Source organism: Danio rerio, chromosome 5 (genome assembly GCF_049306965.1).
Source record: "Danio rerio strain Tuebingen ecotype United States chromosome 5, GRCz12tu, whole genome shotgun sequence".
NCBI classification, from domain to species: Eukaryota; Metazoa; Chordata; class Actinopteri; order Cypriniformes; family Danionidae; genus Danio; species Danio rerio.
Genome location: NC_133180.1, coordinates 21,757,248 through 21,769,579, shown reverse-complemented (window position 1 = coordinate 21,769,579; position 12,332 = coordinate 21,757,248). Strand labels below are relative to the sequence as shown.

Genomic DNA, 12,332 nt, shown 5'->3' with positions numbered 1-12,332 from the left:
CATAGGAGGTGCACTGGAATATGTAGTGAATCAAGCAAAACAGCATAGATCAGTCTAGTGATTTGAGAATCACAATCATGCATACCAAGTAAAACATTTTTGGTACAAATCCCTGTCCTGTTAAACGCCTACTGAGAATTTATGCTAAGTGAATTCTGTTTCATCTGAATAAAGGAGTATTGAAAGGCATTCTCTCCCTCTCCCTCTCCCTCTCCCTCTGTTTCCATCAGCTGGTGTTGCCTCAGTTTCTGAAAGCTGTACCTGTCTACATCAACAGTCTGCGCAAGAGTGAAGTGCTGCTGCCTGGGCTGCGTAGCTCTGTTCATCAGCGTCTACAACTGCGCAGCCTTATTGTCTCCATGGACACGCTGAGCACTGCTTCTCAGTTCTACCCACTTATTCTGCCCCTGGTGAGACACACACACACACACACACACACATCTAGAACATTTTGTTCATCCAAATTACTCACTAATAGGAGACCGTTTCCTTGTCTGTAAAAATTTGTAAATCTTAGTCGGACTGTTATGCACATGGTGGGATTTCGAGATGCCACATTCTTCACTACTCTAGCAATGAATGCATCAATTATACTCCCGTTTCTCTCTCTATTTATAGCATTTTATTTCTTTGCTTATTATTTCATGATCTCTGACAGCAGAGAGTGTTTTAATTAGGAATGCACTGATTATTAGATACTTATTTTTTAGCAGATTAACAATTTTGGAAGTGTGTATTTGAGTGTTCATCAAGTGATTATTTTCTTACATTTTAATGAACTTTTTCACGGTGGCACAGTGGATGGCATGATCGCCTTAAAGCAAGAAGGTTGCTGGTTAGAGCCTTGGTTGCATCAGTTGCCATTTCTGTGTGGAGTTCGCATGTTCTCTCCACGTTGCGTGGGTTTCCTCCGGGTGCTCCAATTTCCCCCACAAGTCCAAAGACATGCGCTATAGGTGAATTGGGTACGCTAAAATTGTCCGTAGTGTATGAATAAATTAACTTTGTCTTCATCTTTTGGTCACGGTGATCCGTTAAAACATTTTAATAAGACATAGTTTTATAATTTAACAGTTTTTGCTGGATTTTGCGAGTCTAACGTATTTTTGACATAAAATTTTAATTTGTGTATATTCTGAACAAAACACATGAATTAAAGCAAATAATGCCATAATGCCATTTATTTTAGGTCACAAAAATCCTGGAGGTACCGATTTAAAAATACTGTTAAGTGTACTCAAACCTTGAAGAGATACAGTGGGTACGAAAAATATTCAGACCCCTTTAAGTTTTTCACTCTTTGTTATATTGCAGCCATTTGCTAAAATAATAAATTTTTTTCTTCTTCATTTATGTGCACACAGTACCCCATATTGACAGAAATACACAGAATTGTTGCCATTTTTGCAGATTTATTAAAAAAGAAACCCTATAATATCACATGTTGCTAAGTGTTCAGACCCTTTGCTCTGTATTTAGTAGAAGAATCCTTTTGATCTAATGCCGAGTTCAGACTGCATGATTTTAGCAACAAAATGACAAATGCCTGAAATCACAGGTTAATCTGTGCTCGTTCACATAAGTAACAATCACACAGTGTGAACTGTCAAAGACGCAATCTAAGAGAATTGCTAACTGCTAACGACCTGTCGGCGATTCAAATCATGCCGTGTGAAATCTGTTCTGATTGAAAATAACATCAGCGATTACCTACAGCCAATGAGAAAGCAGCATCCACAGGTATGGGTAACTGCAGGACAGCGGGAGATTAGGGGAGAAGTTAAAAGAGCTTTGTTTATTCGGACCCAAGAAATGGAGGAAATACTTGTTAAAATTTGGCAGAAGCACCTGTGTCTGTTTGACGTGTCATCTGAGCAATACCACAACTGAAAGAAAAAAAAATAAGGAGAAAGGTGAGCAAAATAAGTACATTTTCTACCCCACTAAAGGCTTCTTTCTCATTTTGTAGTTAATAACAAAAGATATACTGCGTGACCTTGCATTGTTTCCATGTCACTTCTCGTGTGTGTTTGATTGTGTGACATAGTTTGGACGAAGTTGTCAGAGATTCTTCCTATTGTAAAGTCATGCAGTGTAAAACCCCTGTCGCCAATCCATCTTGCAGTGTAAACACAGCACCGACAGAACGCTACCCCAGATAGTCATGCAGTGTGAAAACACATATGACAAAACTACTTTGAAAATTGTTCCGTCTGAACTCAGCATAATACAGCCATGAGTCTTTATGGGAACGATGAAACAAGTTTTTCACACCTGGATTTAGGGATCCTCTACCTTTCCTCCTTGCAGATTCTCTCCAGTTCTAGTAGGTTGGATGATACTGTAAGCATTGGTGGACAGCCATTATTAATTCTCTCCAGATATGCTCAATCGGGTTTAAGTCAGGGCTTTGCCTGTGCCAAAAATGAAAATGGACCCTCTCCACTTGTTTAAAAATGCTATACATTTCTATTCTTTTGTTAAAAACAATAAGACGCTGACTTTCACAATAAGGAGAAAAAATGCTATATTAATTTGTTACCAACATTCTTTGAAATATCTTCTTTCAAACTAAACTTCAAAAACATTTTATCACAAAAAATGAGAATTTAATCACTGGTTATGTCTTTTTGGCAAAAAATAAAATCAAACTTACTTTTAATGACATTAAATTTCACAGTGTGTATCTTATGGAAACAGGGTCTTTTACTATACTAAAACCATTACTAGATAATTTACTATAGTCCCCTAGTGTGAAACATCTCTATAATAAATGGCCTTGTTGAAATTGATTTGGAGCTTTGTGCCACAAAAGTTTGTGCTAAGACAGCAAGGAAAAAGTCACATTTCAAGTCCAAAGTAAACTTCCAGCTAAAATATTGATGCTTTCTGTGGTGACGGGATGATGACGCCAGTGTCTGTGTGTTTACACTTCTCACCCCTGCAGTCTGTCTCGGCTGATAATGCCAACATGCCATCATTAGGGGAAGCCGTGCGCTGCTCTGCCTCCAGTCTGGATCCAGGGGGTCTGTATCTGATCTGCTGCCCACTGGCGTTGCTCCTCTGGGTGGGCAGCTGTGCACCTCCTCATGCACTTCTGCAACTTTTCAACACCAACTCCTTCTCCTACCTCACATCTGGAGAGGTGAGGCAAGGACACATTGAGCAGGCGTTCGCATTTACATTTGTTCATTTAGCAGACTTTCTTAAGTCACTGACAAATGAGAGCGATACAAATAGAAGGAGTTCAGCTTTGGGCTGCATGCATATTTAATCGCAAATATTAAAATCTGTCCCCGTTTGTGGAGGAAGATGATCTCTTTGAATAATTGCACATTTTGTGCTATGACAAGTAAACTGACAAACGTTACTGTTTAGTTCCCTAAATAAACACGTTCATTTTATTTAATATTATTTATTTACTTAATACACAAATAAATACAACAATAGTTGACCACTGTGTTGTACAATGAGACTAAAAGAATACCAACTAGATAAAAATGTAAAAAAAACACTGAAATAAAGAGACAAGTGTTCATAATGAGTTAACAGCAAGACTAAGTGGATGCGATTGTAACTGTACATTTAAAATTATTCAAAGAAGATCTCACAGATATAGGAAGACTGAGCCAAGCCCAGTTAAATGAACCGTTGTCTGGTGTCGGCATGAGGGTTTTTTATCAGGACCCCAACAAGTGGCGCTACAAGAGCAAGCTCCAGATTGGTTGTGTTGTGAATGTCCGCTAAAGTTCAGATTTATCCGCTTTATCACTTTACCACTTTATCCGCACGTATTGCACCGCAGGATGTCTATTTGCAACTTTGCATTGACTTTACATGTAAATCACTCATGCTTGACGCTTCCTCCGTGTCTGGTGTAAACGCAGCATAACACTTTATTCTCTGAGTACTAACAGTTTTTTGGAGCACTATCACATCTTGTGTATAGCCTCATCTTGAAGAATTACTGAATGCTTCAATTGTAAGTCACTTTGGACAAAACCGTCTGCGGAATGACTAAATGTAATGTAAATGAAGGTAAAGAATTTAGCAAGAATTCAAGTATTTTTAAGGGGAGTGTTTGTACAGCATTTCCCGCAGTACACACTTGTGATCAAATGTTATTGTTCTGATTGTTTATTTCTGTGACTGTGCTTTAGTCATGTAAATGTTTTGTTTGTTCACTGTAGATCAAGCTTCCGGTGCTTGAGACGTCTCTCTCCATCAACACCAGAGCTCTCATTCACTCTCTGCAGTCTTCAGCAGCTGTTACTCTTCAGGTGAACCACTTGCAGAACATTTTCCATCACAGATTGACAGCGTGTGGATAGTTCATTTTGTGCTAAAAATATTATAACTGCTGAAATTCACATTATTTCTAATTTAAATTATAGAATAATGTTTACATTACACCAAAAAAAATATATATATATATATCAAAATGGACAGGTGAATGAAAAAAAAAAATTTGCCTGCAATGTCATATCTTATTTGAATATTTTGAATGAATTGTGCTAAAAGTTGATATATGTGTGTGTTGTATCTTTTTGCCCAGCTAAAATTAGTGCGTGAGGGTGACAGCTGTGAGGAGTCTCTGCAGCGCCTCCTGGTGGAGGACAAGAGTCCAAACGGTGGAGCTTCATACGCGGATTTCCTTTTTCACCTTCATGTCAATGTGTTGCGTCTTATTGTGTGACAGTCTCTTTTTATAGACTGTGGCTGGTGAATATTGTGATTAATGATGTACCTCTGCGGTCATTATAGGCATTGCTGCTATTCTCAAATCAGTGAGGATCCTCAAATCTGTGTCGTATGCATTTACCTCTGAGATATATGTTATGAGTTTGGTATGCAAAATCATTGTGACCACAAAATTGCTGTATACTAAGATCAGTCCTTTAATTTTCAAGGGCTCGGAATGACTTAATACTGTTTGAACTCCCATCAAAGACTCAAAGAATGAGTAATCATTGTGTATTTGAAGTGTGTGTGTGTGTGTGTGTGTGTGTGTGTGTGTGTGTGTGTTTGGTTCTGGACTTGAGCCTTATTTAATATATGCTCTTAAGTTTCACTCTGAATTGAATTCATGAACTGTTGAGTTACAGAGTGTGCATGTTAATATTTTAAGCAATAATATATTCATTGAATCTTTGGGTCTTGTTGCACCTCAATTTTTAATGTCCTGATAAAACAGCTGATCATTTTCAATGGTCTATCAGCGTGTAAACCTAACATTTTACAGTTTTAATCATTTATGTAACATTTCTTTTGTAACACACTTTTTCCTCTGAAATGAATAAATAACTGTAAATGTGTGACTGGCTCTGAATCATCATCTTTATTTATTTATTTATTTATTTTGCATTGATCTTCTTTCCAATGTATGTTCTTGTGAATTCCTGCCTCTCCTCCACAAAGAGCTGAAGGGGAGTGAGACACTCTTAATGAGTCATAACAAGTCTAATTAGTGTAATTGGGGTTAATGATGTTGACATTGAGAATATGAATTTGGATATCTGAGTGGGCGTCTACGTTCGTTATCTAATGGTCTAAAACAGATCCAAATAAGCAGTGAAATAGGTGCACATGATGGATCCATATACTAAAAATGTTCCTAATGGATTGACTATTTTAATGCTGTTGTCTTATTAGTAAAATAAGACATGCAAAATACATGCAAAAGTTGAACAAAACTACCCCCCCCCCCCTTATTTATATTCATTATTTTGAATGAAAAAAAACAAAAACATATACAGTGCAATCCCATCATGCACATACAGTACACTCACGGGCCACTTTATTAGGTATACCTTACTTGTACCGGGTTGGACAGGAGTGGCTCCTAGTGTGGTCTTCTGCTGCTGTGGCCTATCCGCCTCAAGGTTAGACATGTTGTGCGTTCAGAGATTGCTCTTCTGCATATCTTGGTTGTAACGAGTGGGTATTTGAGTTACTGTGCCCTTCTATCAGCTCGAACCAGTCTGGCCATTCTCCTCTGACCTCTGGCATCAACAAGGCATTTTTGCCCACAGAACTGCCACTCACTGGATATTTTTTCTTTTTCAGACTATTTTCTGTAAACCCTAGAGATGGTTGTGCAAGAAAATCCCAGTAGATCCGCAGATTCTGAAATACTCAGACCAGCCTGTCTGGCACCAACAACCATGCCACATTTAAAGTCACTTAAATCACCTTTCTTTCCTATTCTGATGCTCAGTTTGAACTGCAGCAGATCATCTTGACCATTTCTACCTGCATATATGCATTGAGTTGCTGCCATGTGATTGGCTGATTGGAAATTTGCATTAACAAGCAGTTGGACAGGTGGACCTAATAAAGTGGCCGGTGAGTGTACATTAATAATAGTAAAAAGAGCATATTTTATTTGTATTGTGCTGTACATATGATGGAGATTCAAAATTCAGCTAAATTCTTTTTTATTTCTATAGTGCTTTTTACAATATTGTGCCATAGTAGCTTAACACAGATCAGGGGTGCCCAAACTTTTTCTTATGAAGGGCCAAAAAGCAAACTTGATTGAGGGTAGTGGGCTGAAGGTGACCAAACTTTATTAGGTTAAAACTGCCTTGGGCAATTTCCTTATTTTTATAATAATCTAAAAATATATCTAGAAAACTTTGGTTTAAATAAACTAATACAGTATATATTTTTTTACATTTAATAATGAATTTATTATATTAAAAACAAAAACAATCCCATTCATAACAGAATGGAGTTCAGTAAAGGACGCCTTCATTACCTCGTCAATGTTTTCTGCATTGTCTTCTGTCCGTCGAGTGACTATTTACATTTTAGAAAATCTGGTTCATTTATGGATACATTTAATTCACACATTTAGCTAGCATTCAATTAGCTTTTTTGTTGCTATGCAAGTAAAAAAAAAAAAAAAGTGAAATTAGAAATGACAATCTCTGCCAAAGGCATTCGCTTCAACGCTCCCTATTACTCTCTTTTCTGATGGGATGGTCAAACCAAAGGTTACCATGGTCCAACTTTGGTCCACAGACCCTAGTTTGGGCATCTCTGACATAGATGAAGTAAAGAGAATAAAAAGCCAATATTTCAGGTTGTGGAACATTCCAGCAATACAGACAGGCAGGAGAATGTAGAGCAATACTAGTGTTCAAGTTAAAGTAAATGTATTCACTTCAGTTTAATACACATTTACTACTCTACACAAGTAATGCAAATAAAACAAAATATACAAATACGACAAAGCTGAAATTCTAATATTTTATTGGACTGACACATTTTTTTTGGAAACTTTATATGTTTTACAAAATAACAGCCTTTTATTTTATTTTTACAAAGTAGCCTTACTGTGTCTTTTGAGGAATAAATAATGTCAGGTATTATCAACACTCAAAACTATCAGAAATATTACCTGATCATTAAATAAGCAATTTAGGTAATTATACATTTTTCCTATCTAAATAAATTTTTCTAAATTTTTTTTTACAATATATATTTTTGAGCATGTGCTGGATATTTTATTTTCGTTAATCTCCCCTGCTTAATTCGCCTATTTCTTCTGATTTACACGATACTATCTTGATTACGTAAGAGCTCATCGAAATACAAATAGCCCCCCTCATGGTTTGTCCCTATTTGGAGTTACAATAACAGTAATCCAGCAGCGCGCCCACGCACGACGGTGCCGCGCTCGGCCATCAGGTGGCGAGCGCGAGTCAGCTGTCAGCGCGCTCTCGCAGTCTATTTTGAAGGCAGGCGATTGGAGCACAGCGCGGGGGTGAGGACGCCCGCCGTCAGCATACACGCTACGCTACTCACCATTAACCTGTCATTTCAAGACATATCTGGCTTTTTTTTGAGCTCAACGTCGAGGCGAATATCCCTGACGCTCCAGCTCGCCGAATCAAGGACGTTTTGTTATTCTTAAAGCGTGTCCGAGTCCGAGACGGGAAGACATGGCCACGACTACATGTACGCGCTTCACGGACGAATATCAGCTGTACGAGGAGCTGGGCAAGTGAGTATCACGCGGTGAACGGTTGTGTGTGTCTAATATAACTGTGTTGCATGAAGATTGCATGACGGTATTTTGGGCAGGGAAAGCAAACTGACAGCAAACGAGTGTGGTGGAGCCCCGATAAACGTGCTGTCTCAGAGGGAGGAGAAAGACACACGAGTCCTGCCAAGATCCGCTGACCGTCACTCAGAGCCTCTAACGTTAATGTGATCTCAAAACAACACACTTGCCGCAGATACAGCAACAAACACTGACCAGTGCAACGCCCCTCGAGCTCATATCCCATGCTCAAATATAACGTTAAAGTAAAAGTGCTGGTGCAGAATATGGTGTGCATTTGCGTTGGCTTGTGTTTGATATGTCTGCACAATCCACGCCGTGATGTTTTTTTTTCTGTGCTTTACAGGCTGTATGTAGGCTATTGGTGAACGAATCGTTCTTTGGAATCGGATCTTTTGACTAGTCGTTTGAACTGGTTCGCGAATCTGAGTGAATCGACATTCGAATTGAATCGGTTGAAGTTTTGTTTGCACAGCATAGCAGGCATATAGTCACATTTCCTTATAAATACGCTGGCGACTTGACTGTATGTCAGTATTGTTAAGACACAGGGGAAATACGTTCAAAGTAGCATTGATTCAGTCAACATTGAATAAAGTGGATTTTAAACTGTATATTATTAGTGTGACTTCGAAAATGAATGGCTTCAAAATAACTTTTTATGATACGACTGATTGCACTGCAACAAACTGAACTGAGAATTCGGCCAATACGGATTTAAAAGCCAATATGTGATCGATAAATACGGTGGCTGAGAGAGCGTAACGTGCTACAATTTAAGAGAATGCGTGCAAATTGCAATTACAAAAAACGGCAGGAAATTGATCATACGTTTGACAGCACATGTGCTGCAAATCGTCACAACACATACACATTTAAAAAACGCTGCATTTTCACACAACACAAAAAAATAAAATAAAATGCGCTGTATTTTCTCACAACATAAACAATTTACGAAAATGTGCTGCATTTTCTCACAACACAACGGAAATGTTTCAAGGAGACCCTAAAACTTGATGGATTTAGGCTAATAAATACTATAGACATGGGAATCAGGATATTAAAATAAACAAACAAAAAACTCACCTTTCGAAGATCACCTAAATTTTTACTGAGCAATATTTTGCGTCCCAATTCGCATACTATTCATCCTAAAGTGTATTTAAAAATAGAATTAGTATGTCTCAAATCGTAGTATGTTGAAAAGTGTATGCCAAAGGTTCCTGGATGGTTTACTATTTCCTGTAAAAACTTAAGTGTAGAAACGTCCAGACTCTAAAGCCGCCTTTCCACTGCACATGACATTTGGACATGACTGTCGGAATACGCACCTTGTGGCAGTCGCACAGAATTTTTAGTTCTGACGTGCACCATTGGAGAGAAGCTGTTCTCACAGTGTCCGAAATAAAGGAGTGAAAAAGCAATTTTCCGTGGTTGAATGAATGAATACTAGAAACTCGGACCGCTAAAAATATTGGAGGGAATGTGGAGACAACATAAAAATATATATTTTCATTACTTTATTACTTACATTTATGAATAGAAATGTTTTTTTTTAATATAGACTTTTTCTGATTAAAAAAATAACCAAATAAAGTCCTATTTCTCATCTCGTGCACACGGACCTGCTTGAACAACACTAGAATACATCACATCCGGTCGGCTGGTCGCATATGGTCTAGTCGCAGGAGTTCAAATATTTCAACGGATCTGCAGCTCAATACGAATCCGAATTTTCCGCATACGGAGATGATCGGAACTTCACGCAGCTCCCAGACTACTCTCCATTGGAAATGAATGACTTCCAGTCTGTCGCTTGTCGTTTGCAGTGGAAAGGAGGCTTAAGCGCTGATATTGCCCACAGTACATTGTGTGTTGGATGTGAATTCATGAAATGTGTAAAGAAACTACAAACATGGTCGACGCACAAGACCAACTGTCAAGTAGAGAGGCTTCAGTAAAGATGTTTGTATGACTGTTAATTAATATGTAGCCCACTGTAAACTATTAAAGTTGTGTTTTCATAGTTATATTTCAACTGCAACAACAATACTGAACTCATATAAATAAATGTTTGGACATTAACATATAAATTCATAATTATGCAAAAGACCTCAGCAGGTTTCTCTGCATGAAAGACTCGCGAATGGCAGATTATCCTGCTACTGCTTCTCCAATAAGGAAGGAGATTAAATATGAAAGATGCGTGAATGATTGACAAGCTCATAACTAAGCAACATAACGATCTGTTAACGAGGAAGTAGTATGTCCCACTCCCAAAGCTTGCAAACTCTTCTGTTACACACTTAACAGTGTACATTTTTCCTTCACAAAAAAGTATACTTTTAAGACATAGTATAAGGATGTGAATTGGGACGCACAACTGTCACAGCACAGCAGTGTCCGTCAAGTTTTTTTGGGTCCCCTTGAAACATTTCTATTGTGTTGCGTTCTCTTTATGTTGTGAGAATGCAGCACATTTAAATAATTTGTTTGCGTTGTGGGAAAATGCAGCACATTTTTTAATGTGTATACATTGTAAGGATTTGGGCACGTATGCTGTCAGATGGATGAATATATTTTCTTAATTTGCTGGTGTTTATTGTAATAGCATATGTTTTCTTGTATTGCAGCACGTTAAGCTCTTTCGGCCATCGTAGTTAAAGATAAATTCTAATATATTTTCTTACTGAAACAAAATGCCAATAAATACAGTGGACAACTGGTTTTAGCTGCAAAAAACATTTAGATTTTAGATTTAGATTTAGTTTTCGTAAATTCATTTTCATTAATTCATTCATTCCAATGAGTTCCAGTCCCCCCCAAACAAATGTCTATTCTGACATCTTGATTTAACTCTAGGGAAAAAAATCTTCCGAAGTGCTTGTGACATAATCAAAATCCTCATGGCCTTCAACATGCATCTGCACAGAAAACTTTACTTTTTGATTGTAAGAATGCATTTTACATTAAATAATTGAAAAAAAAAAACACCTAAACTAACACATTTTCACCTGTGAAATGTTATCCCATTGCTTATGGAAATTATATCTAGGCTTTTTTTTATTTATTTATAATTTTTTAATAACTAACTAGAGGTTTTGCAATGCTTTAACGTCTTGGAAAACTCATTGACTTTTACTGTGAGTTGTGGCATTCTAAGATGTTGTGGCATTCCGTTCCAAGATGGCAGACCAGTCAGCTGATCTGAAGTTGGATGTGGTGTCAATGTGTACATATCTATTGTCAGGATATAATTTGTTGAATCTCTATACATCTTGGGCGAATAGAGTTGTTCTTTTAAATTAGTTTTTTTTTTAAAACGAGCTGCTTGAAACAAACAATTGTTAGTGACTTGACAGGCAAAAAGAGGAGTAAACACGAGACGTAGTGATGCTTTCATGCATCTTAAAGGGCAGCGGAGCAGGAGCATTTGACAAGGGTCTCCTCACCCCTCAGGCCTTAGGTTAAGCAAAACCGCTGCTCAAACCAGCAGAAACATGCAGATGTGGTTGCACATGACCTCTGTAGCACAGAAACGCATGCGAGCTGTGTGTTTATCTGTCTCTCTCTTTTATCCAGTAGCTCCAGTCATCCTAGCAATGCAAGGAGAATTAGTTGTAGAGGAGGAGTTGGAGACAAACACACATGCACACACACGCATGCGTCCAGAGCATATAAATCACTTTAATGGACACTAAGGACTTTAACTGGCCTGACAAAAACAGGCTTTATTGAAGAGCACTTTAATGTTAACCGTGGCTTGTTAAATACTGCCTAGAAATGACCCCTGACATAGTTGGCACCAATTTGTTTATGAAGACTGATGACATTTTCGTTCCATATCAAGATGCATTGATTACAGTAAGACTAGGAATGTAAGAAAGTAAAATGATTAGGGGTCAATGACGCTTTCCAGTTGATTAACAGAGGATAAATTATACACAATTCACTTTTTGGACAACTTCATAGTAGCCTGATGTTTAGGGCTGCATGAATAAAAGAAATGACAACAAAATTGCATTATGGCTTAGTGATATTTTCAAATCATGAATACTAAAAAAATATCCACAAAACAGACCAGATGCCTTTAGTGGTTCAATCTGAATATTATTAAGCTAAAAGCAAAAAAATACTTTGAACAGTTTTTTTCTCTTCAGTGTCAGAATAGTGTGTGCAATCAAGAGTGCACTGTCATGCTAACCTGTAACCTGCTGATGTATTATCCGGGACCTGCAGTATACGTCACCACACTTGTGAT

General features: G+C 37.7%; 2 protein-coding genes across 60 annotated transcripts in view; both read left to right on the top strand.

Annotated features, from left to right (window-relative positions):
• si:dkey-13n15.2 overlaps window positions 1-5,315 on the top strand; it is a 32,115-nt gene extending 26,800 nt beyond the window's left edge. For all 10 annotated transcript variants that reach the window (XR_012406803.1, XR_012406804.1, XR_012406802.1 and 7 more), the window contains exons 18-21: window positions 231-410; window positions 2,948-3,145; window positions 4,191-4,280; window positions 4,556-5,315. Coding sequence is in view for 6 of the 10 variants with exons in the window: in XM_005165201.5 (XP_005165258.1) it covers window positions 231-410; window positions 2,948-3,145; window positions 4,191-4,280; window positions 4,556-4,696 (609 nt within the window). In the remaining 4 variants the exon portion in view is untranslated. The remainder of the gene's footprint in view (window positions 1-230; window positions 411-2,947; window positions 3,146-4,190; window positions 4,281-4,555) is intronic.
• Window positions 5,316-7,750: 2,435 nt separating this feature from the next.
• camk2b1 (calcium/calmodulin-dependent protein kinase (CaM kinase) II beta 1) overlaps window positions 7,751-12,332 on the top strand; it is a 99,803-nt gene continuing 95,221 nt past the window's right edge. For 49 of the 50 annotated variants that reach the window (XM_009301341.5, XM_009301328.5, XM_009301339.5 and 46 more), the window contains exon 1: window positions 7,752-8,011. In XM_009301341.5, coding sequence (XP_009299616.1) covers window positions 7,950-8,011 — 62 coding nt within the window. In that variant the 5' untranslated portion in view covers window positions 7,752-7,949. Of the gene's footprint in view, window positions 8,012-12,332 lie in introns of all 50 variants that reach the window. The other variant, NM_001271393.1, reaches the window with a different exon arrangement.